This window comes from Hippocampus guttulatus, chromosome 21 (genome assembly GCF_054856545.1).
Source record: "Hippocampus guttulatus isolate MCC_2025c chromosome 21, RoL_Hgut_1.0, whole genome shotgun sequence".
Classification (NCBI taxonomy): Eukaryota; Metazoa; Chordata; class Actinopteri; order Syngnathiformes; family Syngnathidae; genus Hippocampus; species Hippocampus guttulatus.
In genome coordinates, this window is record NC_141281.1 from 9,302,710 (window position 1) to 9,329,872 (window position 27,163).

At 45.6% G+C, this 27,163-nt stretch overlaps 2 protein-coding genes across 4 annotated transcripts; one reads left to right on the forward strand and one right to left on the reverse strand.

Moving 5' to 3' along the window:
- Positions 1–134: 134 nt before the first annotated feature.
- Positions 135–21,003, reverse strand: sh3kbp1 (SH3-domain kinase binding protein 1). Of its 3 annotated transcripts, XM_086102149.1 has the most exons (19): positions 20,855–21,003; positions 17,753–17,882; positions 15,508–15,665; positions 10,602–10,719; positions 10,030–10,136; positions 9,279–9,423; positions 9,101–9,180; positions 8,853–8,942; positions 6,182–6,254; positions 5,988–6,082; positions 5,810–5,905; positions 4,949–5,003; positions 4,778–4,849; positions 4,358–4,484; positions 4,204–4,274; positions 4,008–4,114; positions 3,816–3,935; positions 2,859–3,158; positions 135–2,141 (listed from the first exon to the last, which is right to left on the reverse strand). In XM_086102149.1, exons 2-19 carry the CDS (start codon positions 17,754–17,756, stop codon positions 2,103–2,105), a joined length of 1,857 nt encoding a protein of 618 aa, XP_085958275.1. In that variant the 5' UTR covers positions 17,757–17,882; positions 20,855–21,003; the 3' UTR covers positions 135–2,102. The 3 variants fall into 3 exon arrangements, with proteins under 3 accessions (XP_085958275.1, XP_085958276.1, XP_085958277.1); XM_086102150.1 differs by lacking the exon at positions 4,778–4,849; XM_086102151.1 differs by lacking the exons at positions 4,204–4,274; positions 4,358–4,484; positions 4,778–4,849.
- Positions 19,003–27,019, forward strand: tfr1b (transferrin receptor 1b). The gene is made up of 19 exons (XM_086102148.1): positions 19,003–19,145; positions 20,313–20,352; positions 20,826–21,030; positions 21,278–21,500; positions 22,027–22,164; positions 22,243–22,327; positions 22,421–22,543; positions 22,670–22,765; positions 22,842–22,981; positions 23,058–23,179; positions 23,273–23,392; positions 23,511–23,596; positions 23,675–23,738; positions 23,812–23,879; positions 23,973–24,040; positions 24,130–24,220; positions 24,301–24,528; positions 24,626–24,775; positions 25,037–27,019. Exons 2-19 carry the CDS (start codon positions 20,320–20,322, stop codon positions 25,247–25,249), a joined length of 2,253 nt encoding a protein of 750 aa, XP_085958274.1. The 5' UTR covers positions 19,003–19,145; positions 20,313–20,319; the 3' UTR covers positions 25,250–27,019.
- Positions 27,020–27,163: the final 144 nt, after the last annotated feature.

Genomic DNA, 27,163 nt, shown 5'->3' on the forward strand with positions numbered 1-27,163 from the left:
GTCACCTGTTGCGATGTAGTCGGAAGCATTTTGGTCTTTTGGTTCATTCCTGACATTTTGCAGACAATTTCTCAACTTTGCAGACAAATTTTGTTGTTTCCCCGCATCCAAAATAATTAATGAAACGCATACAGTACATAATAGCATCTTTATTCCACTGAAATATAAAAGAATATATTTATTTATAGATTTTTTTTTTTTATGATCGCTATCTTGGAGAAAGAGAAGACCAAGTCAAGAAAACAATTTGCAGCCACAGTTTTTTTTGGTGTTGTTTTCTTGTAGTTTTGTGTGACAAAAAAAAAAAAAAAAGAAAGTGAAAGAGGAAGGCCACAGTGATGTGTTGCCATAGATTCTGTGCACATACATCGTAAGAGGAGGAAGCAAACAGCCGTGCATGTTAGCACACACAGACACACACCTTCACTGCCTACATTCCCTCTACCCTGTCGCGAACGTTGATTACTGGCTTAAAAAAAAAATAAAAATAAAAAGCGCCAATGTTAACTCGATGCGACCGTACATCTCATCATTTTCAAATACACGTTTTTTTTTTTAATGTGTGCGTCAAGGCGAACTAGATGACATCGTCGTCAAATACACAAATGTGCTCATGCATTAGCGCGCGCACTGGGAGGCAAATTCGATTTAAAGCTACCATTTGTGGCTTTATGTAGGATGGCCTGTACTGTCGCTCGTGTGACATTCGGGCCTCTTTGGCACATCGCTAAATCGGTGACTTGAGCTCGGCCATTGTGTCGCTGTGACCTTTGCGCCTGGCTTCGGCAACTTCTCATCCTTTTGCACCCTTGCCAGTTGAAACTAGTTCAGATCGTGTGTGTGTGTGTGTGTGTGGGGGGGGGGGGGTTCACACACAAATTCATATAGTGCTGCTCACCTGTGTGGGGAGGCAGGCAGCCAAGACAGGGTAAGAGAACGGAGGAACCATTTTGGACCGCCTTCCGCATCTGGCAGAATTGGCTCTGTCGTGATCTTTCTGGCATCCATTAAATACTTGAACTGAGAATATGCAGTCCTCTGGTACTTACTGTTAGTATAATACTGGGAGCATTAAAGATAAAAGGATCAGTGAAAGCCCCCCCCCCCCCCACCCCCTCGGACTTTTCAATTGGTGCCATGACCCGGATTGCAACAACGCAGAATAATAACCACTATATCATCATAGCTGTGGAGTATTATTTTGTCATCCATCTAATGATGTGCAAAAGAGGCTGAATCTAATTGTGCCGGGGGGGGGGGGGGGGCGCCCTCACTCACTATTTCGATGGTCATTACTTTTGTCAATGGAATGTACAGTCCAGTGAACCCCGTTTTTTGTCGTGAGCGCTAAGCTAACCATCAGATCACGGAAACAAACTCGGGCAAGGCTTGTCAAGTCGCATCCAAGTCAAAAATCAAGAATAGGTTTTAGTTTAGCTTCTGTCACAACTTGAGTTCACCAGTCAAGGTTTTTCTATCATTCATTTTAGATTCATCCAAAAAAATGTCACCCAAAATATTGCCCAATTTTTGTGCATAGTGTATCATGTGGACAATAGCCAATTGAAATCTCAGAATTAAAAGTTGGCAAATTAGCATCGGCAACATATAAATGCGAAATAACGATACAAACATCAGTCCTGATTTTAACCGTGTGCTACCAAGTTTGGAGCTAAAATGTGCCGCTTGTAAAACTGTCACGCGCACACGCGCACGCACGCAGAGCTAAGAGGCGGGAAGGCCGCAGCGTGGACGAGCGACGGCGCCACAGCGGTCCGAACCGACCGACCTGCGGGGTTCCAATGTGCCTTCGCCATTCATTTATCGCGAGTACCTCTTGAGTGATGCGTCGCCACGGCAACACAGCAGCCACCCGCCAGTACCGGTGAGCCCGGCAGGCGCCAGGAGAGAAAATAGCAGAGGTGGGGGGGGGGGGGGGCTGTGGTTAGAAATGAACAGAACGGAGTGAAATAAACACAAGGGAAGGCGACGATGCAGGAGAAAAGGGGTGGGGGGGGGGGTCACATTGTTTGAGTCCACGATGCTCGCTGCTGATGGCGATCTTCATGATCATTTGGCACAAACGTTGTTTTGGCCTGGGCTCATTTGGACAAGATCTTCTTGATGTGCTCCACTTCCATCTGTCACGGCAAACACAAATGACATGAGTTCATCTATTATTGACGACACGTATGATGTGAAAGGGTTCCGACATGTTCCTCAAGGCACTATTTTAAACTTTTCGAAGTGTAGTTTATTTACTACCCACCGAAAGGCATGTAGCAGAACGTTTTGTTTCTTTAAATATGTTGATCGCCTCAGACGCCACAAGATGGTGCTAACGCAGTTCCAGTGAACCCCCTTGTTTGCTGTTCAGCACTTTTGAGAAACTCGCCTCCATTTTTCAATACAAATATTACTTTGGCACCCCCTGGTGGAATTTGTTTTTTCTTTTTTTGTCATCAGCATTTCTGATTTGTCCTGGACTGCGCCTCGTGGCACCATCAAAAGCGAATTAGGATAATATTCAGTGACTATGTGAAGTGTTGAAAAATACCTGTTCTGTAAAATTGTTTGTGCAACATGAGTTCATAGTGGTGTCCATGCAAAGCTGCATGGTGTTGGTGTTTTATGATCCTGTCATGTAAGTGCCATTGTACACCACTCAAAACAATTACAAATCTTATTTTGGAAGGGGGTGGGGGGGGGGGGGGGGTTACTGTATTTATTGTAAACCAGCGTAGTTGCCTACTGTTATACTGCAGTTTTATGGTTTGTCTAAATGTGACGTGATCATGGTGCAACTATTAAGAGTCCCCACTGAAAGGCACAGGTACCAAACGAACACCTCATCTCACTTGTAAACTGAGTCGTATCCTCTTCTCCTCATCCAGCGTGCCGGCCAGCTGCTTCATCTCCTGCCTGTGCTGACACTTCAGCAGCTCCACCGTGCTCCGTAGCTCCCGCATCTGCCTCCTCAAGTCCTCAAGCGTGGGCGCCGCCGCGGGTGCCGAGAGCTGCGCCTCCGGAGGGGGGCCGGGACTCACGGGGGGGCACGACGAGGAGGAAGACGGCGAGGCGGGACGATGGCTGGGGCCAGTGGGCGGGTTCAAAGACGAGGACGACTTGGCGGCCGGCTGGGGTTTACTCTCGGGTACCTGGCGTCACAGTTATGTACAGTTTGGCGACCTCCACTGGTTATGAATGGAAGTACCGATTCAAATATTTCAGGGAGCCACTTTTCGATTGCCAATTAACTCATTCGATCCCAGCCATTTTCACTGAAGCAACCCCCTCAATCCCAGCGTTTTACTGGATTTTGACTGATCTTGCAAGGCCCACAGAATATTTGGTTCTAATGCTACATAAACATGGAGCCTACCAAAATAAAGTTCGGACCCTCTTCTTTCAGCAGAAAAAAAATCGTTTCTATCTTTTTCCATTCTTCAGCAATCAGCATTACAAAATGGCTAAGTTTCATGAAAATGGCGATTCCTGGGCAAAAAAAGAGAAAAATAGCTTTTTGTAAAAGCATGCATTTCAAGCATGTGAGGCACCACTGCCACCTACTGGTCACTTTTTTACATGATTTACAATGCAAACGGCTTATTCTCATTCACAGATTGCATCAGACCCTCCTCCTCTCTATGACGCAAAAAAAAAAAAAGACTTAGACGTAAAAGACTTAGACGTACAAGTACGTCCTTGGTAGGAGGGACCTAATTTTGAAAAGACAGACAAGTACGTCTTGTGGAATGAAAGAGTTAAAAATGGGAAGAAGGAATGACACAAGGATTGTGTAGTTTAGTGCTTACTGAAACGACAGGAGCTGCCTTCCTTGCGGAAACCTCCACAGGTCTGGACTGGACCGGTTCTGGGCTCTCCTTGGCTCGCTCTGGTACCGGGTGGTCCACATCGCTGCTGGTCAGTGAGGACTGTGAAGTCAGGAAATCAATCAGTAAATGGTGACATGTACATAAAATCATGAAGAATCATGATGTTCTCACCGATGTGATAATTTGCGAGCGAGGCCGGCGGTCCGTGACTCTTGGCCGCGACGCCGTCGGGTGGCTCAGCTTCTCCGCCGACGGCACCACCGAATCCAGGTCCAGGTCTACACACACACACACACACACACACAGACAAACACACACATCAAAAAGACGCAACAACAGCATGCCGATTGTCCCGCTCCATCCTCACCGGCGTTGTGGGACCTGTCAGGAGCGGATTCAGGTGTCGAAGCCCCCCCATCCGATTTGGGGCTTTCACACCTGAACAGCCAAACCACACATAATATAAACGTTAGGATGGGCTGGGAGGGACACACGAGATGTTCTGAAGAGTGCGTACTGACGCCAGAGCGGGCGGTCTCTCAGGGCGCCTTGGGGGTTGTTGGGAAGTGGAGGAGGAAGTCGACGTCTTTGGAGGGAAAAGTTTCTTGGGGAGGACAGTCGGGAGGGAGGGCTTGAGGATCTCGTCACCTACACGCACACACAAACATGACTCTATTTGTGTTCCACTGGGGGGGGGGGGGGGGGGGGCAGTCCAATTCAGAACAAACGGAAACAGGAAGTTCAGGTAGAAGCACAGGAAGAGAATGAATTCAAGTGAAGCTATAGGAAGAAAAGCTCGTGACTGTTCATATAAATCAGGTATTGTCATTCGGGCAGTAGGCAGGGTGGGGGTGCACCCCGAACTAATTCAGAAAAAAAAGGTGGACAGTTCAGATAGTTAGCAGTTGAAGCGAGAGCAGGCAGGACCAACATGGGGGTACCTCGATCCTGGTCTCGGTGCGGCAGGTGCTCGGGCCGCTCTGGAGGAACTTTCTTGCCGTCTGACTTTTTCTCTAAAGGTCACAGTTTTGTCTCGCCGTCATTTTCTCACGCTCCCACACTCCCTCAGAACCATCAGCATGTAAACCACAGGAGGAAGGACATTTTCTCACCTGCTGTCGTGTGCTTGGCCGACGGTGCGCTGGGAGGCGGGGGCTTCTTTGGTCTCTGCAAAAAAAAAAGATTTAGACTATGTGGACAAAAGTATTGGGACCGCCATCCAAATCATTCAATGGATCAATCAAGGGGTGGGTTGAAAAGTTTATTGTTAATCACTGCAGTGAAACTCCTCTTCAACGAAATCATGTTTGTTGTTGTGAATCTCGTTGCGAGGCAAGAGCAGAGAAAAAGGTTTCGTATAATGGAACAAAGGCGGCCCGGTAGTCCAGTGGTTAGCACGTCGACTTCACAGTGCAGAGGTACCGGGTTCAATTCCAGCTCCGGCCTCCCTGTGTGGAGTTTGCATGTTCTCCCCGGGCCTGCGTGGGTTTTCTCCGGGTACTCCGGTTTCCTCCCACATTCCAAAAACATGCATGGCAGGCTGATTGAACGCTCTAAATTGTCCCTAGGTGTGAATGTGAGCGTGGATGGTTGTTCGTCTCTGTGTGCCCTGCGATTGGCTGGCAACCGATTCAGGGTGTCCCCCGCCTACTGCCCGAAGACAGCTGGGATAGGCTCCAGCACCCCCGCGACCCTAGTGAGGATCAAGCGGTTCGGAAAATGGATGGATGGATAATGGAACAAGGGAGTTTTTCATCGTAGGGGGAGCAGAAAAGTGGAAATGGCTTTAATGCATGACAATTTTTTCACACTAGGTATTTTCGCCCATGTAGGTTTCGTTGTAGAGGAGTTTCACTGTATCAGGGCATTTGGAGCTTATTTGTACGACAGCACCCACTAGTGGTACGCAAAAGAATCACTGCCTATGTACTTGCATACTGTCAGTACATTTCCATTCAACTTTTTGTGATTACCTCTTTCTCGGCTTCCAGCAGTTTGACAAAATTATCTGGGAAGACGCCTTGGCGACCGCCGACCTCGCCCATCCACCAGCCTGTGTCGGCGCATTCCTGCACACAAACACGCTTGGTGAGGTCCAATCGAAAAACTGCCAATATGAACGTATATACACACACACACACACACACACACCTTGGTGATTATGGCGATGATTTCGCCCTCTTTTATCGTCAGCTCGTCTTCGTTCTGCGCCTCGTACGGAAAGAGGACTTTGCACAGCTCTCGGCCTGGAAGCAGATTTCAAAAAACGCGGCGTCAGATTAAAATCTTCGCGGGGGATGAGCGCTTGACGGAAAAAACGGCCGGGTGGATGAGCTCAGGTTGACCTTTTCCTCTGCTGTCAGGGTCACTCTTCATGTTGTCGGGGGCCGGCGAGCTCGCCGTCTTACACTCAGCGACCTGGAAGACAAACGGTCACGTTGCTTGAACTGGGGCGGCACCCTGCTTCGATTATTCACTCGGCATCACCAGGAAGGCCTTAGGGCAGCTCTCCCAGGGCTAAGTTTTGAGAAGATGAGTTTGGCAAAACCATGAGCTGATTGAATGAGTGGATCCCCTCCGCAGTATTTGCGGAAGCAGGGAGGAGGCATCTTCCACATGGAAAACACTCACAGGGCCGCTTCTGTCCCTAACACACACGCGCTGCTCTGTTCGATGCCAGATCTGTGTCTACCCGCCACTGCTCCTCCCTCCAAAGTGTCACCCCACCCTCAGTGTCAAGTCATCTGATTGCTAAGAAGAGCCCAGTGGGTGCAGGAGACTCATTGAGTTTATTCATTCATTCATTCATTCATTACGTCGCCATTTGCTGAAAAACTCACTTCGTCACGCTTTTGTGGTTTTTCTGCAATGCCCTCAGAGATTCCATCAAAGCCCGGTCTGATTCGGAAAGTAGGACAGTAATTGGTGTTAAAGATCTAAAAGTGAACGTGCTCATGTTTTGATCATCTGAACACAGACTGACACTGACTCAGTGACAACCTCACCGCTGACCGTCATGTGCAAATGTTTGTGTGCTGAGTCGTACAGAGAGAGATTGAGTAAAAAGGTGCACACACATCACATTTATCCACACAAACTACAGGCAGCATGAAAAACACTCGCTCTACGTACAAATGCTGATGTAAAAGGAAAAGAAACGGATTTGCGAGGTATACAATCACAAAGTATTTGTACGCGGTTACTTCCCACCACTGGCATTTAGCATCTTCTCTCCAACAGAAGTTGCATTTTGCAGAGGGCTGACGTGGCTTTGGGTGACTCAGCAGAAGCACCAGCGCCACCCCCCCCAGCCCCCGCTAAATCCCTCTGCCTTCAAAGGACCCAACCCCCCACCCCACTCACCGCACCCTTGCAAGCAGTACCGAGATGTCGGCTGGGTCTGTTGCCTCACGAGACAAGCTCATAAAACCACACACGGCGGGAGGGAGGCTTCTCAACATCCTCTGCTTCAAAGTCTCATGTTCCGCGTGTGAATCTGTAAACTGAGTTTGTTAGGTTTGATTAGATGGGCTTACTCCTCTGATAGGCTAAGTAGCTGAATGGACAAGATAGATGGGCTAACTAGCTCGCAAGCGATCACTCCAATTGATGGACAAATAGACATTTTGGTGATTAGCTTGCTAAGCTAACACGTTTTAGCAATATTGTACATAGGTTGCTAGCTTGAGCTAAGTAGCTTACATATATTCTCCTGGATAGACAAGATACCTGAGCGACATTTTGCCATTCGAATTGGGCTCACTGACTTCTCTCAAAAAAATACAGAAATGGCCAAGATTTTGTAAATGAGCTAACTACCTTGAAATTAACTACGGTTGATGGACAGACATTTTAATTAGCTTGCTGAGCTAACTAGCGATAAAGTAAATAAATACATCAATCGACATATGGTCTTGGTCAAAGCAGCAATTTTTACACATATACACTTGTATCAATAATATAGAATCACCCAAAACGTAAAAAACAAATGCATTAGTAAGAAATACCAGCGCCCCCTACTGAGGTTAAGTGGTATAGAATGTGGATGGAAACGATGTACATTGTGTAAAACTGTCGATATGCATAATATGTATTGGATGCATAAAATTGCAGATTGAAAGACGTTTTCAGAAAAACGACAAATTGAAAAGTCTAATTTGATTAATGCCAACATCAGGAAAATGAATTTATGACTAACCCCTGTTCTATTTTCTGAAACAAAGTTAAGAAGAATACAGCACCTCCATCTTTTAAGTTGTTAAAAGCTTGTGTTGGACAGGTTTTAAGCAGCACAGAAGCTTTTTTGGGAGGGAGGAATTCAGAATGTCAAACTGTCAAAACTTCACGTCGGCATCCTTGAAACCACGACGCTCATTTTAGTCACCTCGCATAAAAAAAAAAACAAAAAAAAAAACAGGACAAGAATTAAGAACAGTGAAGGGTGGAGAAAAGGATTCATCATTGATCCTACCTTCCTGTCGGCTCGCAGACAAAGGCAGGCACTTTGCTACACCCGCGCCAGCAGCAGGAGAGTGTGTGACTGTGAGCGGCTGTGAAAAAGAGTTTTGCTTTTTTTTTCCCCCCTCACCTTCCTCTCGCGGCTCTCTCTCCCTCGTCATATCCCTTCAGAGAGTGTGTGTGTGTGTGTGTGTGTATGTGTGGGTGTGAGAGCATAAATACACTTCCTGTGCTGTAAAAGTGATACACAGGAAGAGGAGGAGCCAACACCAGACTTCCTTCACCCAAAACAAAAACAACAAAAGAATCAATTTGACGGTGCACCTTCTTTTGATGGATATTTTAAGAGTTGTATGTTGTGGCAATTTTGGGGCCAAGGCACTTTTTGTTGAAGTGAGTTGAGGAGCTTGGCTTTCTGCTATCTACAAGCAACCGTGAACCCCCCCCCCCCCCCCCTCTACGGGGTCACAGTCACTCTTTAAGTCGGCACTCAACGTCTGGAAATGCGGGTGTACAAGAAGGGGCAGCTCGACAAATACAGTCTGGGAGTTGATTCACCTTGTCGCCCTCAGCGTCGACGTCCATGGAGCGAGGGCGGAGCTTGATGGGCTGGTCTTTGAAGATGTCGCCAAAGCCGAAGCCCCTCACCTACATTGGAGACACAGAAAGCGTCACACCTTCAGCTTTTGCAATGCAGCTACTGGGGGTGTCTTTCAAAAATGTGCTGCATTTTTGAGCCTGTCACTTTTTGGGATCTGTGAATCTATGAGTGGCGAACTACGTGTACACATGGGAACACGGATGACCTTTTTGGGCTGGATTTCAACAGAGCCCCCTTCGGATCGAGTGTCGGCTCCATCGCTCTCACTCCCTGGACTGTTCTTACCTGCACACATACACACACACACAAAAAAAAACAAAAAACTATATCATAAACTATCAAATGGGTTGCCATCCGCGCTGTCTTGATTGGCTGAGTCTCACTGTTGCGGGCGCTGTGCGGCTCCTCCTGCGAGGCGGGAGTGTCGGAGGAGTTCCCGTCGGCCTCAAGCAGGATCTCTTTGGTGAAATTGGAGGGGAACATCCCACTTTTGCCATTCAAGACACCCTCCCACCAGCCCTCCTCCACCTGCACACAGCACAAATACCAAGCGCAGACTTTAAAATACTCTTATGAGGCAATTGGTGCCCTCTAGTGGACATATTTCATCAAAACATTTTTCTGAGGTGAAACTTCAGAGGTTCTCAAATGTTTGGTTTCTTACAGTGACAATTTTTTTTCCAAGGGTCCATTTTAACCTTAACGCCAGTTAAAAATAACTACAGAGTATTCTGTTAAATGTCTGGGAGTTAAATTGTTGCTTATTTTCAGCACAAAAAGTTTTAATGTTACATTAACAAATTCCCTTTTTTTGAGAGAGAAAATGTGTAATGTTAAAAGAATAATGTTTGTTTTCCCCACAAGAACAAAGACCACAAAAATAAAAGAACATTTGGCATTTTCAAATATTTTTTTTATCCGCTCCTTTTTTATTGGCTGGGAGAAAAAAAACAACAAAATACTGAAATGAATTGAGGATCTTAATTTGGATTAAAGTAATGCTTTGCCGCCATCTTGTGGCATACGTGGCCAATTATAAACCGTTTTAAGACTTACATATTTTCGCAAGCGGGGTCAGTGTAATCAGCTTGATTAGAACGCACCACTCGTTCTCCACGACGACTTTTCTCTTACCTCGGCTACAATTTCGATGATGTCGCCTATTTTCAGCTCCAGCTCGTCTTCGTGCTGAGGCGCATAGCTGAAGGCCGCTTTGCACCGCCGCTTACGAATCTGCTCCGCTGCAATGGACATTGCGACACACGTTAAGAACGCGATCCCACTTTGGCTCAGGACGCCCCGTAGACCATTTGCGGTTTAGCCCGATGACATCGACTCCAAAGCGGTGTGCTCATAAAGCTTGGAGACATGTCAGTGCAAGAGGTGGCAAACGTGCTCACACTCGGTACTAGCAGTCGTGCAAAGGAGACTTTGGTCCAGAAGTAAAAATAAAGTACAGACTCAACATTAGGTACATTAGGAACCCCCGCCCCCCGATGTTTACAGTAACTAAATAATTATTTTAAATAAGGCCACGGAACTTTGGAAGCAGACAATTGGCCACCATATCTTTGGTTAACAAACATTTTTCGCTATGGCCTGCTGTTCTCTTTTCGTCCACAAGGTGACATCCTTCTAATGACAAAAGCGATAAGCGTCATATGGATTTGACATCTTTTCACAAGCGGGGTTTATTATGGTCGTACCCTTCTTGGCCGGTCTGGTGCTGGGCTCGGACACGGGACTCGTCCGGCCGTTGGACAGGTCCACTTTAACCGCCGCGCTGGCCTGTCCTCCATCTCGCTTGCCCTCCTTCTTGATCTCCTGAAAGGAAGAAGCGGAGAGACAATCGTGCTTTCGTTAGATAATGATGCAATACTGTCGGCGGTATTCTGGCGCATCACATCCTCAATATCGAGACTTTGAAGTGATTGTTGGCCTGATGATTAAAAAGGCGTTTTAGTCAGATTCGATTTTGACATTCACTTGCTATATGACCGATTGACTTTTTTTTCTCTACACTGTTCAATTTCGATTGAGAAGATGACTAATCTTGCAAATGTACACCTTAATTCTGAAAAATTTGCAACTCTATATTTTTTTGGGACTATAATGTCTTCAATCTGGAAAATATGCTCATTCCCCCCCCCCCCCAGAAAAGAAATCTACTTTTTTCTAAAAAACAAAACAAAAAACATTTCAACAGATTTTTTCCCCTGAGATTGTGATTTTAAGCCAGAAAATATGCAACTTTTTTCTCATAATAATACAACTTAAATAAAAAAAGATATGTTTCAAAACAAAAAACACACACAAAAAAGTTCCCTTGTATTTTCTTGTTGTAACAAAATACATACTGTACATTTTTTTCCTCACATATATACTTTTCTGAATTAATATGGCTCATTGTCATCACATTTCAACAAAAAATATATATCACTTTAATTTCAAAATAGTTGACTTCTCCCAAAATGTAAGACATTTTCTTAAAAACAAAAATAAACACCCCTTTCTCTTTTTTCAGAAAAATTTTGCTTTCACTTTGCAGGTCTTTTTTTTTTCCCCCCATGTGGCCATAAAACACGCCTTACTGCAAAACGGCCTTTAAAGACTAAAATACCACAGTAAAAACCCAAGTACACCGTCATATTCAAACAATATTTTCTAGCATTAAAATTCACACGTTTGCCTGTGCACAGATGCAAACGGAGAACGAACGTGTTGCCTTGCTATCCGCCGCAAAGCCAAAGAAAGGAGCCCGGGATAACAAATATGGCGCAAAGGGAGCGCGGGAAGCGGGACAAGCAGAGAAAGTGAACATGACGGCTCACATGTCCGCTGCCACAACCATGGCGACGCTGTTTCATAAGCAACTAGGCCTGTGGCCAAGACGGCCTAGTCAAGCAGACAAGCCGGTTGAACTGACACACACACACACACACACACACACACACACACACACACACACACACACACACACACACACACACACACACACACACACACACACACACACACACACACACACGGCATAGAAGCCTTAATGAGCCACAAGGTCCAAAAATACCAGTTTCCAAGACAACAGTGACCCCGCTTCATCTTGGTCAAAGGAACACAAACATGGACAAAATGTCAGCACCCGCACTAAAGATTCAAAAAATGGGGAGGAAAAAAATGAATAGTCATCTACGTGATAGGAAACATCAGTTGAATCTCTTATCTAATTCCCCATTGAAATGAATGAAAATGACGTTAATCCATTCCAGTCCTCCATTTTTTGGTCAAGTTTGTTCATAAGAAAGGAAAATAGCATTGTATAGCTTGCACTGTATTTATTTAAAAAAGAAAAAAAGACTATGACGCCATTGAACAAAAAAAAACAAAAAAACAACAACAGTCCCTGAATTGCGACATATTTCTTTCATTTCACTTGCAATAAATTTAATCTTTCACACTTCATAAAAGGAACGTCCAATGTGACTAACGCAAATGACAACCGTCTTCAATGACAAACCCCGAGTTCGAACAAATTGTAATCAGGTGGTTGAACAACGGTAATAAACTATAGCTCACGTGTGCCCCTTCTTACACGACCCGCAGATGGCCTCAACTGACGCCTTCACTGAACGCGCATCATGGCTAACAGTTCGGCCATTTAACGACTGACTCGACACTCTCGTTCGCTGACATCACTCAACAGGGCGGGCCCACTTTTTAAAAGGCACGCGCTGTCAAGTGTGCGTGATGGTCGTGGGTCCCAAAAAAAAAAAAAGCAGGGAGGCGGGAGAACTAGGGAGTCCTGAACAAAATGTATTAACACACACACACACACACACACACAAAAAAACAAAACAAAAAAAAACACTTGCAGGGGTATAATGGAAAAATAAACTAAACCCAAAACACAAACAAAATCCTGAAAAAACAAACAAAGTAAAAAATAAATCAAAACATAAACAGTAACAAAACAACGTCACATCAACACAACAATCTGACAAAGACTAACAGAACCCAGGGAACGAAAAACAAGCAAACTGACGAGACGACAAGGAATACCTGGACATGACCCAAAGGGTTGAGAGAGCCGATTGGTTGACACAAGGGACCCGGATGACAAGAACAGGTGAATTTTTTTTTTTTTTAAACGAGGAAGACAAAAGCACATGAGGGAAACAAAACGCGCACATTCAACATCACAGATACTACAGTGTTCAACGTGAGGATGGTGACCCCAAAATAATACCTGTACCTCACTTGCATATATTTTGGTGTGAACTGAATGATTGGTTAATATATAAATATATTTTTTTTTAATTAAAAATTGGTTGTGACTGTGGATTTCGTCTATGCCGGGGCAATTACTGTAACACCACCGCTATTTGAATAAATTCATGCTTCTGATGATTGATTTCTTGCAAATACAAAAAAGAGTTAAATCATTAAATCATTTAGATGCAAAAGCACTCAAAACAAATCAATAATAGAATACCAGAACATAAGGACACTCTCGTACTCTGAGCTGAGTTCCGTGTTCGCCGCGTTTCGACAAAGTCAACACAAGCGGCAGCCGAGCGGGAAAGTCAACCATCGATTGACTCCGCATGCCTGCACATTCATACAAACACACAGACCACATGCGGGCCCACGCAAAATCCGCAGCGGCCATTTACGGGCCTCCAGCTTCCTCTTCCTTTACGAGGGCTGAGGGACACGTGGTATTTACGTTCAAGTGGAATGGGAAGGTACACGATACATGTGTTCGACATTAGAACTTCCAAAAGATCCCACTTTTTTTTTTTAACTCTTGTCTGTGGGTTCAACGGACCCCTGGGGGAGAAATCGTGAGGCCGTGGCGACTTAAAGGAAAGTCAGATGAAATGAGGAAGAAAGCATGATTCGTCATATCTGAACAGGAAACATCTGCGTGTATTGTGTTGTGTTGCGTTTGCCCCCCCCCCTTTTTTTTTAAACTGACGAAGAACTGAAAAAAAGTTGATCTATTCCAGCCCCCCCCCCCAAAAACCCCCCCAAAGAAAACTAGCGCCTGAATTGATTTATGTGATTGCTTGATGAGTGGGTGTTAGCATGCTAATATTTAAAGTGGCTCTCGCATTCTTCCTTTTTTGTGTGTGTGCGCAGCCCTCGGGAGAAAAAGGTTCGGCACAGCCCTGGTTTAAGTAAAGCGCTCACACTGAGTCGCATCATGTGAGTTTGATTTGCCGGCACATGATCAGTCAGCACATGCTAGCATCCGCAAACTTGTTGCCTCGCGAACTAGCCTTGACTGCATTAAATGGAACCGAAATCTGCAATCTTTCACTCATTCGTGAACTAAATTTGTTGCCAGTTTACAATACAATACAATACATGCAGATTTATATAGTTTAGGGGTTAATGGAGACACTAAACTTCCAAAAATGGACACTGACGATTGTACATTGTAGCATAGTCTAATCTCTTCACTGTTGTGCCGTGAAACGACATGGTAAAAGATTTACAATAAAATGAGGCATGTACGCACTTCTGTGGGATCTTGAAAAATGAAAACTACAGTACTATGAACTGTATACATGGACGCACTGGCTCAGGTCCATGAACAAGTAGACATTGGTAGCGAGTTTGCTTATAAGCTAACGACTTTGAGCTAACTATAACAGATTACGGCGATGAAACATGAAGAACTGACAACTAGCTTGTTAGCTATTCAAGCTAGACCTAGCTCAAGTACTCGAGGTGATAGATGGGATAATTGCTCAGACTGGGTATGGTTAATGGACAAATAGACCCATTGCTAACCTATCACTTAAGCGGAAGAACTGATGACTTGCTAGCTAGCTTACTGAGCTAGAGCCACAGCTTAGCTAACAAACTTGATAAGCTAAGTCTCTTTAGGGGAGGAAATAAAAAACAGCAAAATCAATGTCACATTAAAGGACTCTTAGTAATCTAAATGCTGGGTGATGCAGATTCAAGAACGGGGGAGGCTGTATGTGGCAGGTATGCGGCTTTTCTCTAACATATCAAATATTGGACGATTATCAACATCACTCTCATAACATATTGAATCATATCCTGTTGTTATTGTGTTGCATGCCTTCCTGTGTCTTTTGCAATCCCACTGTGGACATTCTCCCTTTCTCCCGAAGCGCACACATTCAACGGCCGAATGCCACACATTCCCATTAAGTGCAGTCTTGTGACACACCAGTGTGGTATTACCGAGTCCCCACATGCGCACATAGACGCACACACACACGGCCATTGTCCTGCTGGATGACAGTGAATGAGTGCTGTGAGAGCGGCTCAGCACTAATAAAGCACAAAACAAGGCCTAAACGCTGTCGAAATGCATTATTGTGTCATTTTTCACTTCCTGCCAAATCACGCACACGCACAGTCAGATCACCATAATGGTCAAGTGAAGTTGACAAAAGTACCGGAACTTAAATATGAAAGTCAAAATGGATTTTTGCTACCAATTATATATGCTATGCTTTTTGTTATCCAAACAGGTAAAAAAACAAACAAAAAAAAAAACGGTACCTAAAAAAGTATTTGTATTTGTTTACCGGTACTTCCCATTTGGGTGCTACCATCAGCTAGCTTACTCACCCGCACAAAGTTGTCGGGGAACAAGCCCCGGCGCCCCGCCAGCTCACCCTCCCACCATCCTCCGTCGTCTCGCCGTATGTTCACGATGACGTCGCCCACGCTCAGGCTCAACTCGTCGTCCTGCTGGGCCTCATAGTCGAACTCCACCACGGCCTCCACTAAAGGCGGAAAAGAAAGCCGGTGCGAGTCAAGAGTGTGAGCGTGTTGGCGTGTCGAAGTAAAAGGTCAAACATTTGCAGAGAGATGCATCACATTCTTCGGCTTTTGACTCTGCGCTGCTGTTTGGGAGATGTAAAGTGAACCATAATCATCAACATAAAACTTCAAGGCTTTTTTTTTTTTTAAATGCGCCCGCAGCACTGCCACTAAATGAGCCCAGTTTAAAAGTCGCGTCAATAAAAACGAGAGCAGAAGGAGAGTTTCTGTTTTATATGAAAGGACTGGTTATTGACGGGACGTCTCACGTTGGTCGTTGATTGGATTTTTGATGACCTTTGACCCCAGGTCTAGTTTGTATCGCAATGATGGCGGCGGCGATATCGTATGAGATGAGTATTATTCACATTGACAGGGTTCTTTGCTGCAATGTGCCAAGGCCCTTTGATACCAATGACTCGGCGCCTGGTGAGAACTGATGCTAATGTAGCTAACGTTTAAAAGGCGCGATAAAGAGACAAAGAGGCGGTGATAACAAGCGCCTGCAGACCAAACAAAACTCCCACTCGGGCTGCGAAGCGTCACACTTTACACTCGGCAAGGGGGGGGGGGGGGGGGAGAAGCACCGCAGTGTCCCGCGAACAGCTGCGCCCTACCCGGGTTCTAACTCACTCAGACAAGACATGCTGACGTGTGCGCTTGGCGACAGCGCTTGCGTGTTCCCGCCGTTCTGCGGAAGTGGCTCGCGAAAGCCGCGGGAGGGTGGGGGGGGGGGCGTCAAACCCACTCAAAAGCGTGGATCCGACTTCCACAATATTCTCCCACGTAAAGAAGGAACGTATCCGCGCACTCGAAGCTCATCACTCTGCTGTTCATCTCCCGCCGTCTACGTGTGAAAGCGAGCTCTTGCACGACATGAAATGCTTTTCGCACGCTCCCACGCAACTAACATTTTACGTAGGCACAGTCAAGACATGCAAGTCATACCCTTTCACACGTTAACACTTTGGGTCTTACACTCATGGCGCTGTCGAGTGATACCACCGACAAGGGTTCCAAAAGAACCTGTCATAACCCAGCGTCGTGTCAGTTACATTATATCCAATAGTTCAGCGGTAATACTTTTCGAGATCAAAATGGTGTCCGTTTTTTCCCCCTCTAATTTTCAAGGACATCCTCCAACCAACAGTTTAAAATCAACTTGTAATATGTTGACCGTTTTGTCGCTGCGTTTTATATGCCAAACGGAAGTTAGCATGCCACCTGACATCTGACGCAAAAGTGCAGTGTGCGCAGTCCGTTCACAACACAGCCTAAAAAAAGTTTGTAATTGCCTATGGATACACAAGATGGTGACAAAGCAGTTTTCTTGATTAGACATGGCTTTGGACTAAGCCACGAAAACAGAATAACGGAGGATAGGTGAATTTGCAAATCCCCAATAAGTGATGGTTGCCTGTACACACTTTTATCTGTTTTTCAGCTCAGTGTTCAGCCGCGAAGCTAACCACCTAGCTCGGCTTTGTTTGTTTGTTTAAACACATCACAAGGAGCAACATGTTGTCTCTTTCATGTTTTGAAATAAACAAAAAAAGGAAACTGAAAATATCAGAGGCCTCTGCTGCCAGTCCATACGTGTCCTATCGATTGAATAATTGGCGATTTAACGATTGATGACCCGGCCATCAGCCCCTCTATGCACCCTGGGGGACGCACCTAATGTGGAATGTCACAGTCAGCACACACACACACACAAACGAAAGAAGGGATAGTGAGAGTGAATGCAAACGTGTCAACATCTGCAACTCATCATCTCATGAAACCCCTCACGCACATCCACGATCGAGCATGGCGAGATAGGACAAGATAGTACACACACATGCACACATTTGGGCACCCATGACAGAGAGAAGGGGGGGGGGGGGGATTGGGAGCACCCAGCCCATGGACCTGGGCTTTCCGCTCCTGCTCATCCAGATGCACTGGGGGGATATTCTAGAAGACAGCGGGCGAGGAGGAAGGAAGGAAGGAGGGAGGACACAGGAGAGAGGGGAGGACTCCCAAAATGGGGGGGAATGGTGCACCTCACCCATTTATGTCTCCTCGGTGCTCCTCGGGCTTGGTTCGGTACCGTACCAGGCGGTCGTTTCAGGTATCCAACGGCTTTGTAGAGCGCCGAGCCACGCAGCCTCCTCCTCCTCCGCGCTACCAGAGATCCGCTAGAGCGGGTGGAGCGTCACATGAAACCATATTCCTTCCTCTTTTTTTTCCTTCTCCCCCCCACCCCACCCCCGAACACCGACGCACCACAGAAGAGTCAGAGAGCGTGTGGCCGTTTAAAAACGGGAAGCAAGCTGGCTCTTCTGGTGCCTTCGTGTACCCTCGGAAAAAAAACAACCCCCTGTCCCAAAATTGCGCTCTGTGACGCAAGAGGCTGTAAAATGACTTTGGATCACAGCAAGCGTTTCACGCAACTTTTAACGTGATGTGTGAGTTGATATTTTTCAAGATTTTGTTTATTTATCATGTAGCCAAATAAGCTAAATAAGGTAACCGAAATATTCGGAACAGCTCCCATTATGATGTAGTACTTCACTCCAAACTACTGTACAGTCTTGCTCAATATTACAAAGCTTTATTGTTGAATGAATATCTCTCTGACGGTGTCAATCCAACGAGTGACTTTATATGGATCTCATTAAATTGTGCAGGTGTTTCTAAGGCGGTGGAAATCAAGATATTGGTATGAGCTACGATCCACACGTCGCTGTGAGGCAATTGTCGGACTCACTTGGGCTCATTAAGGATTGCGGCATCTCCGATTCCCATGGAAAGCAGCAGCGGAGTGACGACCAAACCTCGCAACTATCCTTAATTCTCGCGATGAATACATTTTGTCAGTTTGAAGGACTCACACTGCTGCACAGTACTGTATATTCATTGTGACATGAAGATAACATTTTTGTTCATTCATTATTCATTTTCCACTCCTTATGTAACGTGCCTTGAAACAACTTGAGTTGGGCATCCGCATATTATAACTGGACAGCCTTTTGTGGCTGTTTGGCTTGTGATTAAACGAAATAATAATACTGTAATAATAATAATATTTATTTATTTTATGTTAACAGTTTTGTAAAGCGCTTTGTTACAGATGCAGCAGTTGTGAAAGCGCTATATAAATCAGGATGTATTGTATGATGATGATGACGATAAGAAAATTAAATTAAAGAAATTTATACAACTTCACAAAGTCCTTAAGTACCAATCAGGATATAGCATAAACCAAGTTAAATTATATTGTAAAGTTTGCAATAATTATATGTTTTCACAGCTTTTCGTTTCGGGCCGAACGAGGTCGTCAGAATATAATCATGACGTACACGGAAGTACTGGTACGGCTTCTGTAAGTAAGGGCAGGACAAGAGGACATATTTCGACAAGGGTTCCTTGGTGACGGTAGAGCGAAAGCTTTGCTCAAGGTGAGAGAAAACGAATTGAGATATGCATATTTTTAATCTATTAATGTATTTTAATACCTTATACGGTAGTGCAGCCTTTGGCGTTCGCATCATTTTCCCTGGGCCGACGGAAAAATGGCAATGTCACGTACATCCGCTCGCAGGCCATGTGCGTGCATGAATACGATTGAAACAAAAACCACATTTATGTTCGATAATTACCGACTTTGACCATTATGCGCAAGCTCCAATTTCATTTTAATTAATTCATTTTTGTTGCTTGGGAACATTTTTTTGTACTAACGCCACACGACATCCCTTCCCTTAATAATTAAAAATGCGAGTAAAAAACGTTTACACCTTTTCGAAACGTGCGTGTTGTGTATGAATATAAAGTTCATGTTTTAGACATAAAGAGGATTTGGTGTTGGCGCGAATGTCACTTCCGTGAAGCGTGGCCGTGTGCGAGGCCAGGGTGATGAAACCATTTCCTTTGCGTTATTTAACGCTCACCTAATGTTGTAAGCGCGTCCTCCTCTTAGTCAAATGCCATCAATTAGAATGCCTCGATCTTTGCGCGTAGATGTACGAATCGTGCTCGCGTCCCAAAAGATGAGCTGGAGTTCAACGGGTGCAATGGTTTTGCAAATGCAGCACTAGCATTTAACGTGTGACACTTTACATATTAGTGTCTGACGAAAAACCAACTGTGTGGCTGCAACGATTGCCTGACTGATTGAGAAATTTCATCCGCACACCAAACGTTTAGAATGGCTAATATGTCTTTGAAGCCATGGCACATCCTTGTGTGCCTTTCTTTATGGCGTATTGAACGGTTTGGAAAAGGCGAAGCACTTCCAAAAACGAATTATGACGGCAAAGTTACAAGCCCGCCCCCCTGCGTGTGGCGCGATACGGGAAACCGGTTTCAATTTTTTTTTGCACCGGCTTTTGCTTTACTACTGAGAGTAAGGAAGTGCAGCGCAAAAGGAGGCGTTAGGTCGTTAATTGTTTAGAATGCAAACACTGCTGCCAAGACTACGTCTGCAAGGAAGCAACTGAAGGTTTAATCTTCGCGTTGACGTCAAAATAAGTGGCTGAGAGGGAGCAGGGGAGGCTCGAAAGTGTGTATTTGTAAGATTAAGTGTCAAATGATTTTCACAAGTGGTTTGTGGTTGTCCGTTTCAGAATCAAAATGGATCGAGTGAAGTCTACGTTTAATAACATGGTAAGTGTTTTTGTCACTTCAACATTTTCTTGACTTGTGGCCATTATTGCAAACCTTGCTGTCGTAGGGAAGAGACGTTCAAACGGGCAGTATTTTTTTCTGCTGAATGAATTGTTTGAATAGAAAATATAGTCTGTTTTGCCCCATAAACCACTTGTTCCGTCTGTTATGTTTTAAAACTGGAAATGTGACTCTTGAACACAGACGTTTACCAACCCCCAAACTACATTGTTGCCCAGAAGCATTTTTTTCCTCCCATGACCAGAAAGGAACATTGATGTAAAGTAACCGGTAGCGTCAGTCACCAAAGTTTCCGGATCACATTGTCGCCGATGTTTTTTTTTTGTTTTCTCGTCAGCGATGATATTACTTCATTTTTGCCCCTAAGGCTAAATCTAAAATGGCTGCCGTTTAAAAAAGAAAAAACACACTTAATTGCCGCCTAACTTGATTATAATTCCTTGTTCCCTCAGATTAAAAGCGTTCAGTACAGCCGGTTCACCTTGCAGCGTGACGAGGAGGCCGACCGGCATGTTGAGATCAAGCTTTCGGACGACGCCTGCGAGCACGCGCAGGCCGACGGCTCCCCCAGCTTCCGCCCGGCCCCTCGCGGCGGCTCCGGCAGCAAGCGCCTCCTCGCCATCCTGGCGCTAGGATTCCTGCTCGCCTTCATCGTGGGTAAGAATACACTTGGGCATTTTTGCGAGCGTCGTGGCATTTGACCTTAAAATTAAATTGCAGATTTTTTTTTTTTCATCCAACATAAGCTGCTATTCATTTTTCAAAGAGATTTTCTTTACAGTGTGAAAATAAAAGTACATACTTACTTTGTAGTGTTTTGACATGTTCTGTTTCATGTTCCGATGTCACACGCGACACGTTGCTGACGAGAGGGTGGGCTTTTTTTTTTTGGTTTTTTTTGCAGGCTACTTTGTTGGGAACCTCACCTCGAAGAAGCCCGACATGGAGCCTGCCAGCTGTTCGACTCAGTCGGCACTGACTGAGGGTGCAGCAGAGCAAGGGAAGCATGAACAGGAACAGGATGACAACGAGATGATAGCGCATGATGAAACCCCAAGCAGCTGGAACGCCATCAGCCAGCTCCTCGACGACAAACTCACCGACCTCGCTTTCGACGAGCGTCTCAAGTAAACCTTTCGCCTGCCTGCCTTACAAAGCACAGTCGCTACTGTAGTTGGGTGGCTTTAGCATTCAGTCACAACTAAAACCAAAATGAACTGCATTTTAAAAAAAAAAAAGTCAAGACTTTCAGTGATGTCTGGCTTTTTTTTTTTTTTACGTTTTCAAAAGACTTTCATATGCCAAGAAATGTGATGTGATCGGAAAACACCACCTCCAAATGGCGAAAAAAAAAATTGTAATAACTCCATGCAAGAAAACGCTTAACCATTTATTTTTTTCCCCCCGCCCTACGAAACGGCGTGTTACGAGCTTCCGCACAACAATTTGATACTTGGAAACACGCGTTCACAGAATGTCAGCAGACAGTCAAGATGACGGATGAAACGAGCAGTGTAAAGAGCAACTGTTGAGTACGACATTCTGTCTGGCCAAACTTGATAGTCTGAATCCTCTTTCCACTTTCCTATCGAACCGAATGAGATCATGTTTGAATGAAGGAGGGGAAATGGCTAAAATGAAATCTCGCCTCAGGACCTTCGATGTGCCGTCACGCTCGGCGGGTAGCGAGGGCGATGTCCAACTGGCGAACATGATCTCCGACGAATTCAAGGCTCTCAACCTGGAGAGCTGGGTGGACGCGCACTACGTTCAGCTGCAGAAACCCGACAGGTTGCTATTTTTAATGCTGCCGTTTTCACCTCCCTGTATATCATTTTGAAGCTCACGATCTTACTTTGTCACGGGCAGCAAGCGTCCCAACGTGGTCACTTTCGGCGCCGACGTCTTCAAGCCGACTGGTTATCTCGCCTACAGCGCCACCGGGAAGGTCGAGGTGAGCGGCGGGCGGGCGGGCAGGCCATTCGCCAAGATTTACGCGAGGATTGTAAATGCCTAAACACGAGTACGTATACTGTCTGTTTGTCAGGGCAAGCTGGTGTACGCCGCCTATGGCCGCCGTGAGGATTTTGACGCGGTGAAGAAGGAAAACGTGGACGTGAAAGGCAGCGTGGTGCTGCTCAAAGCGGGACAACACAGCTTTGCCGAGCAGGTGAAGGGCAACCTTCATATGTTCAATGAATCGATTCTCAAGTTTGGCTTTCGCAATTGAGCTACTGAGATGATTTTTTTTTTTCCCACCATACTAATTTATTGAGATGCACATTCATGTCTTCAGGTGGCTAATGCCGAGGCCCAAGGAGCCGTCGCCGTCCTCATTTACCCCGACGCGAAAGATTTCAGCTACCGCGCCGACACGCCACTTTACGGCCACGTGGGTGCCACTGGCGAGCTATCCGGTTTCACGTTGGGTGTCGCGACTCACTTTGCGTCTGCATCCCTTCGTTCAGGTCCATCTTGGCTCAGGCGACCCCTACACACCGGGGTTCCCCTCCTTGAACCACACCCAGTTCCCGCCCACCCGCTCGTCGGCCCTCCCCAGCATCCCGGCTCAGACCATCACGCTCAACATGGCGAAAACCCTCCAAGAGTAAGCCCAGCAAGTCACTTTGTTGCTTTAGATCAAAGGCGCAAGCCGTATATTGAAACGGTACCTCTTTGTGCAGGCGAATCGGCGGCCCAAAGCAGATGGGCGGTGTGGAGAAGATCAGCGTGGAGGTCAATAACGTGCTGGTCAACACGGAGATCCACAATGTGTTTGGTGTCATCGAAGGATTCATCGATTCCGGTATGCGCACACACCTGTGGTGACCCCCAAAAAAAAAAAAAAAAAAGTTTGGGGTCACATGGAAGTCATGAATTGTGCGTTTGTGTGCGGCAGACGAGTATGTGGTCCTGGGAGCGCAGAGGGACGCGTGGGGTAAAGGCTACGCCCGCGCCGCTGTCGGCTCCTCCGTTCTCATGGAACTGGCCAAGGCCTTTAAAAACTTGGTGGAGAGAGGTAAAGACATTTTTCCTGTTACACGTAACCGTTTTTTTTTTAAAATGGCTGCCAACCGTGGAATTATACCATAGGGACAAATTAGTTTTCTGATTTATGTGGAATGTTCGCATTCCAGATGGTGTCCGGCCCAGGAGAAGCCTGGTGTTTGCGAGCTGGAGTGCCGGAGAATACGGAAGCGTTGGGGCCACGGAATTTTTGGAGGTGAGCGCCAATGGAAAATGCTTTTTGAGAAAATGTTTTCGAACAAACAAAAAAAAAAAAGAATCTGTGTGTTTTCAGGGTTATCTGTCATCCATCGACAGAAAGCTTGTCACTTACATAAGCCTGGATGGGGTGGTCATGGGTACGTATGAAGTGAAAGCGCGCAGAATTAGCGCCGAGGGGTTGGCTGTTAACCGCGCGTGTCGTCTCTCAAGGTCGCGGTGGCTTTGTTGCCTCAGCCAGCCCGCTGCTGTACAACCTGCTGGAAGACACCATGAAACAGGTAACGGCACCACTTCACTCGTCACTAAATGAGACGATATGCACCTCCACGCACGCCATTTAAAAAAAAAAAAAAAAACCATTTCACTCCCAGGTGAAGAGTCCGCTCAATACCGGCACCGTATACGATATGGCAGGAAAGACAAAATGGGAGGCCAACGTGTAAGTTCACACAGCCCCGATGTCCGAAGGTGGGCCGACGATATGAGGGATTGTGCCGTAAGAAACGTTTTTTTTTTTTTTTTTTGTAGCCTGAGGCCCATGTCCATAGACGACCCGGCGTATCCCTTCTTGACCGCTGCTGGCATCCCCTCCATCTCCTTCCATTTCATCACCCCCAAGGTGAGTCGGCAAGACCACGTTTCCATTTTTTTTTTTTTTTTGGACACGATCACATTTTTTTTTTTTTTTCGTGTCCGAAGGCGGAGACTTACATTTACTACGGCACCTCAATGGACAACATGGACCACCTCAACTACAACACGGGCCATCAGACCGGCGAAATGACTGCACGGGCTGCGCAGTTGGCCGGCCGCATGGCCCTCCGCCTGACCCACAACCACCTGCTCAGTTTGGACGTGAGCAGGTACCGCAAGGAACTCTCCAAAGCTGTCAACCTGCTCTACGTTCACGTCCGAGATCTCGTCCAGGTGAGGCCATTTATGTGGTTCTGAATGTGCGCGACCGTTGTCATGGAAACGGCAAGCTGCTTAGAAATGACCTTATCTTTACTTTTGCGTGGTGCAGAGCGGTGAGCTGGCGGGCGTGGACCCCGATTGGCTGAGCAGCGCATTGGGTTCCTTCACGCGAGCGATGGCCAACTTGAACACATTTATCCAGAACACCGACATGACCGAAGAGCGCGGCTGTCGCCGTGCCAACGAGAAGCTCATGAGCGTAAGATGGACCGCCCCCTTTATTTCTTTGAATTGCATTTCGATGCTACAAGATGGCCGTCCGTCAATCGGACACGGCTTGTTGCCCGATTAAATGAATCTCCTTCCCTCACTTCAAAATTGTTCACAAACTACCAGGCGGCGCCAAAGCAAAATTTAAATTAGACTTGGTGTTTGTAACCCCAAAATTCTGTAAGGAAAAAAAAAAAAATCTATCCTCACCTATGGCCATCTTAGGGTGCTCTTTCCCATTCTTTGCCAGGTGGAACGCAACCTCCTCTCGCCGTACGTGTCCCCCGTGGAGACCCCCTTCCGCCACCTCCTGCTTGGCCGGGGCAAGCACACGCTGAGGGCGCTGACTCAGACCACGGACCCCCGGGAGCTCCACACCCAGCTGGCCTTGGCCACCTGGAACCTGAAGATGTGCGCCAACGCCGTGGTCAATGACATCTGGAGAAACGACAATCTAGTTTAGAGCGTGTGCGAGCGGAAAGAGCAGTAAGGGAAAAGCAATTTCAGGGGGGTGGGGGGGGGGGGAATGCACTTCAAAGGCTGTCAATTACAGTTCTCAGTCCTGCCCTTTTCTTTTATCAAGGTATAAGTTCAATTTGACACTCCTAATCAAATGGTCAGAATGAAGGAAACGCTGTTTTGGTGATTAAGTCTACCCCTTAGCAGGCCTTTTTTATGGGGGGGGGGGGGGGGGTCCATATCCCATCCTGATACTTGAAAACCTTGAATGCTACTGACAAACCCCCCACTTTTTTGCCATCCAAACACTGAGAACCTTATTTAACTTTTTTTTTTTTTTATGACATTATCGGAAGCAGTGCCTTCCATAATTATGACGGTTATACTGTCTCATCTGATAGCAGTATCTGCTTGGTGAACTCGAAACTCAACTGTTGGCGCCGAATTGGAGGCAGCCAAGAAGCTTTCAAAAAGTCTGAATTAACTAAAGCGGATACAATTCGAAGAAGAAAAAAAAACATTGAAAAAAAAAGGGGGGGGAATCGAATAGAGCCGCAAACGAATTAAAAAGCAGGAAAAACTCAAATTAATTCAAGTGGACAAAACGCTCTTGCAGATCAAATTTATAAACAAAATAAGGCTTGGTTAAATAAAAAAAAATTAAGATGATCACAGCAAGAAAACCCCTCAAAAAGGTAACATAGGAAGTAAAGCAGACAAAAGTGCTCACTGAGGGGGAAATTGATGAGCAATTTGGGGCTTTTTTGTCCATTTTTGGAGCAGTTGGCGAGTTATCGGGGGCAGTGTCTCCCATAAGCAAATCTATTATCGGGGGCAGTGTCTCCCATAATAACAAGTGACGGTAGTTTTTATCTACCAGTGCATGTGCGTATGTTTGTGTGTGTGCGTGCGCAGTTTGTCTTTTTTTTTTTTACATGTGTATTTATCGGGAGCAGCGCCTCTCATATTTCACTCGAAAGGTGGAACGACTTATCGGGGACAGTGTTTCCCAGAGTTTTATACGTATTTATGACGGTTTTGCTTTGTGGTAGTTATTTCTTTCTCACTGAATTTCCTCTTAGCAAGGAGCAAAATGTCTACTATCTTTCACGCCTGGTGCAAAAATGTTTTTTCTTCTGTATTAGAATTATTGGCTTTTCGCCCATTCTGATTGAGGTGTTGTGCAACAACAATCTTTAAGATGACAAATTAATGTCCAAGTAAGGTTTCCGTCTGGTTCTTTTCTATTACGTGGCAATTTTTGGCCTCTAGATTAACATTGCTGTGTCAACAAATGGATCTGTCCTTTGTGCAGCTCTGGGGGAAATTTGAGACCCTTCCAAAAAATAAAAAAACATGAGTTTTTTTTATTTTTATTTGCAACTCATGTTTAAATGACAACAGTTGACCACGAATGTTACACAAAATAAAATCAGGGGAGCCTTGCAGTGATCGTTTCCCCCTATTGCTATTTAGCAACAGTGCCAGCGATAATGCATAAATGTAAACATATCTCCAGAAAAGAGTATTGTTACACAAGTTCACTTGTTTCATCGGGTCATCAATGTTGTTACACTTGAGAGAGAAAAAATCCAATCATCTTACATCAATTTCTTAGATTTGGGAGGGGGGATTTCTGGCACTTGATTGTGGAAAAAAAGTTTTTCATGGTTTGTCAAAAAGAAAAAATTATCTTGCCTCAACTGAATTAATGTTGGATTCGGGTTTTCTGTCCTCTGATTAATTGCAATTAAAATCCTGAGCTTTGCATCAAGTTGATATTTGTCGTCTTTATTATTAATCAATACGTGTTTTACATGAAAGTATGTTCTTGTTTGTTTCTTTTGTTTGTTAGCATTTTGACATTCCCGGGTGGTTTTGCGCCGCGGATGAATCTTGAGTGTGGTGCTGAGGCTCA

Excerpts from the sequence above, each read along its gene's own strand:
- sh3kbp1 (XM_086102149.1), bottom strand. Across the intron at positions 9,424-10,029 it reads TCATCGAAATTGTAGCCGAG|GTGGAGGAGGGCTGGTGGGA; the intron begins GTAAGAGAAAAG and ends TGCTGTGTGCAG. Across the intron at positions 9,181-9,278 it reads GCCGCACAGCGCCCGCAACA|GTAAGAACAGTCCAGGGAGT; the intron begins GTGAGACTCAGC and ends GTATGTGTGCAG.
- tfr1b (XM_086102148.1), top strand. The coding sequence starts at position 20,320 with ATGGATCGAGTGAAGTCTACGTTTAATAACATG. Across the intron at positions 21,031-21,277 it reads CCTGCTCGCCTTCATCGTGG|GCTACTTTGTTGGGAACCTC; the intron begins GTAAGAATACAC and ends TTTTTTTTGCAG. Across the intron at positions 21,501-22,026 it reads GCTTTCGACGAGCGTCTCAA|GACCTTCGATGTGCCGTCAC; the intron begins GTAAACCTTTCG and ends ATCTCGCCTCAG.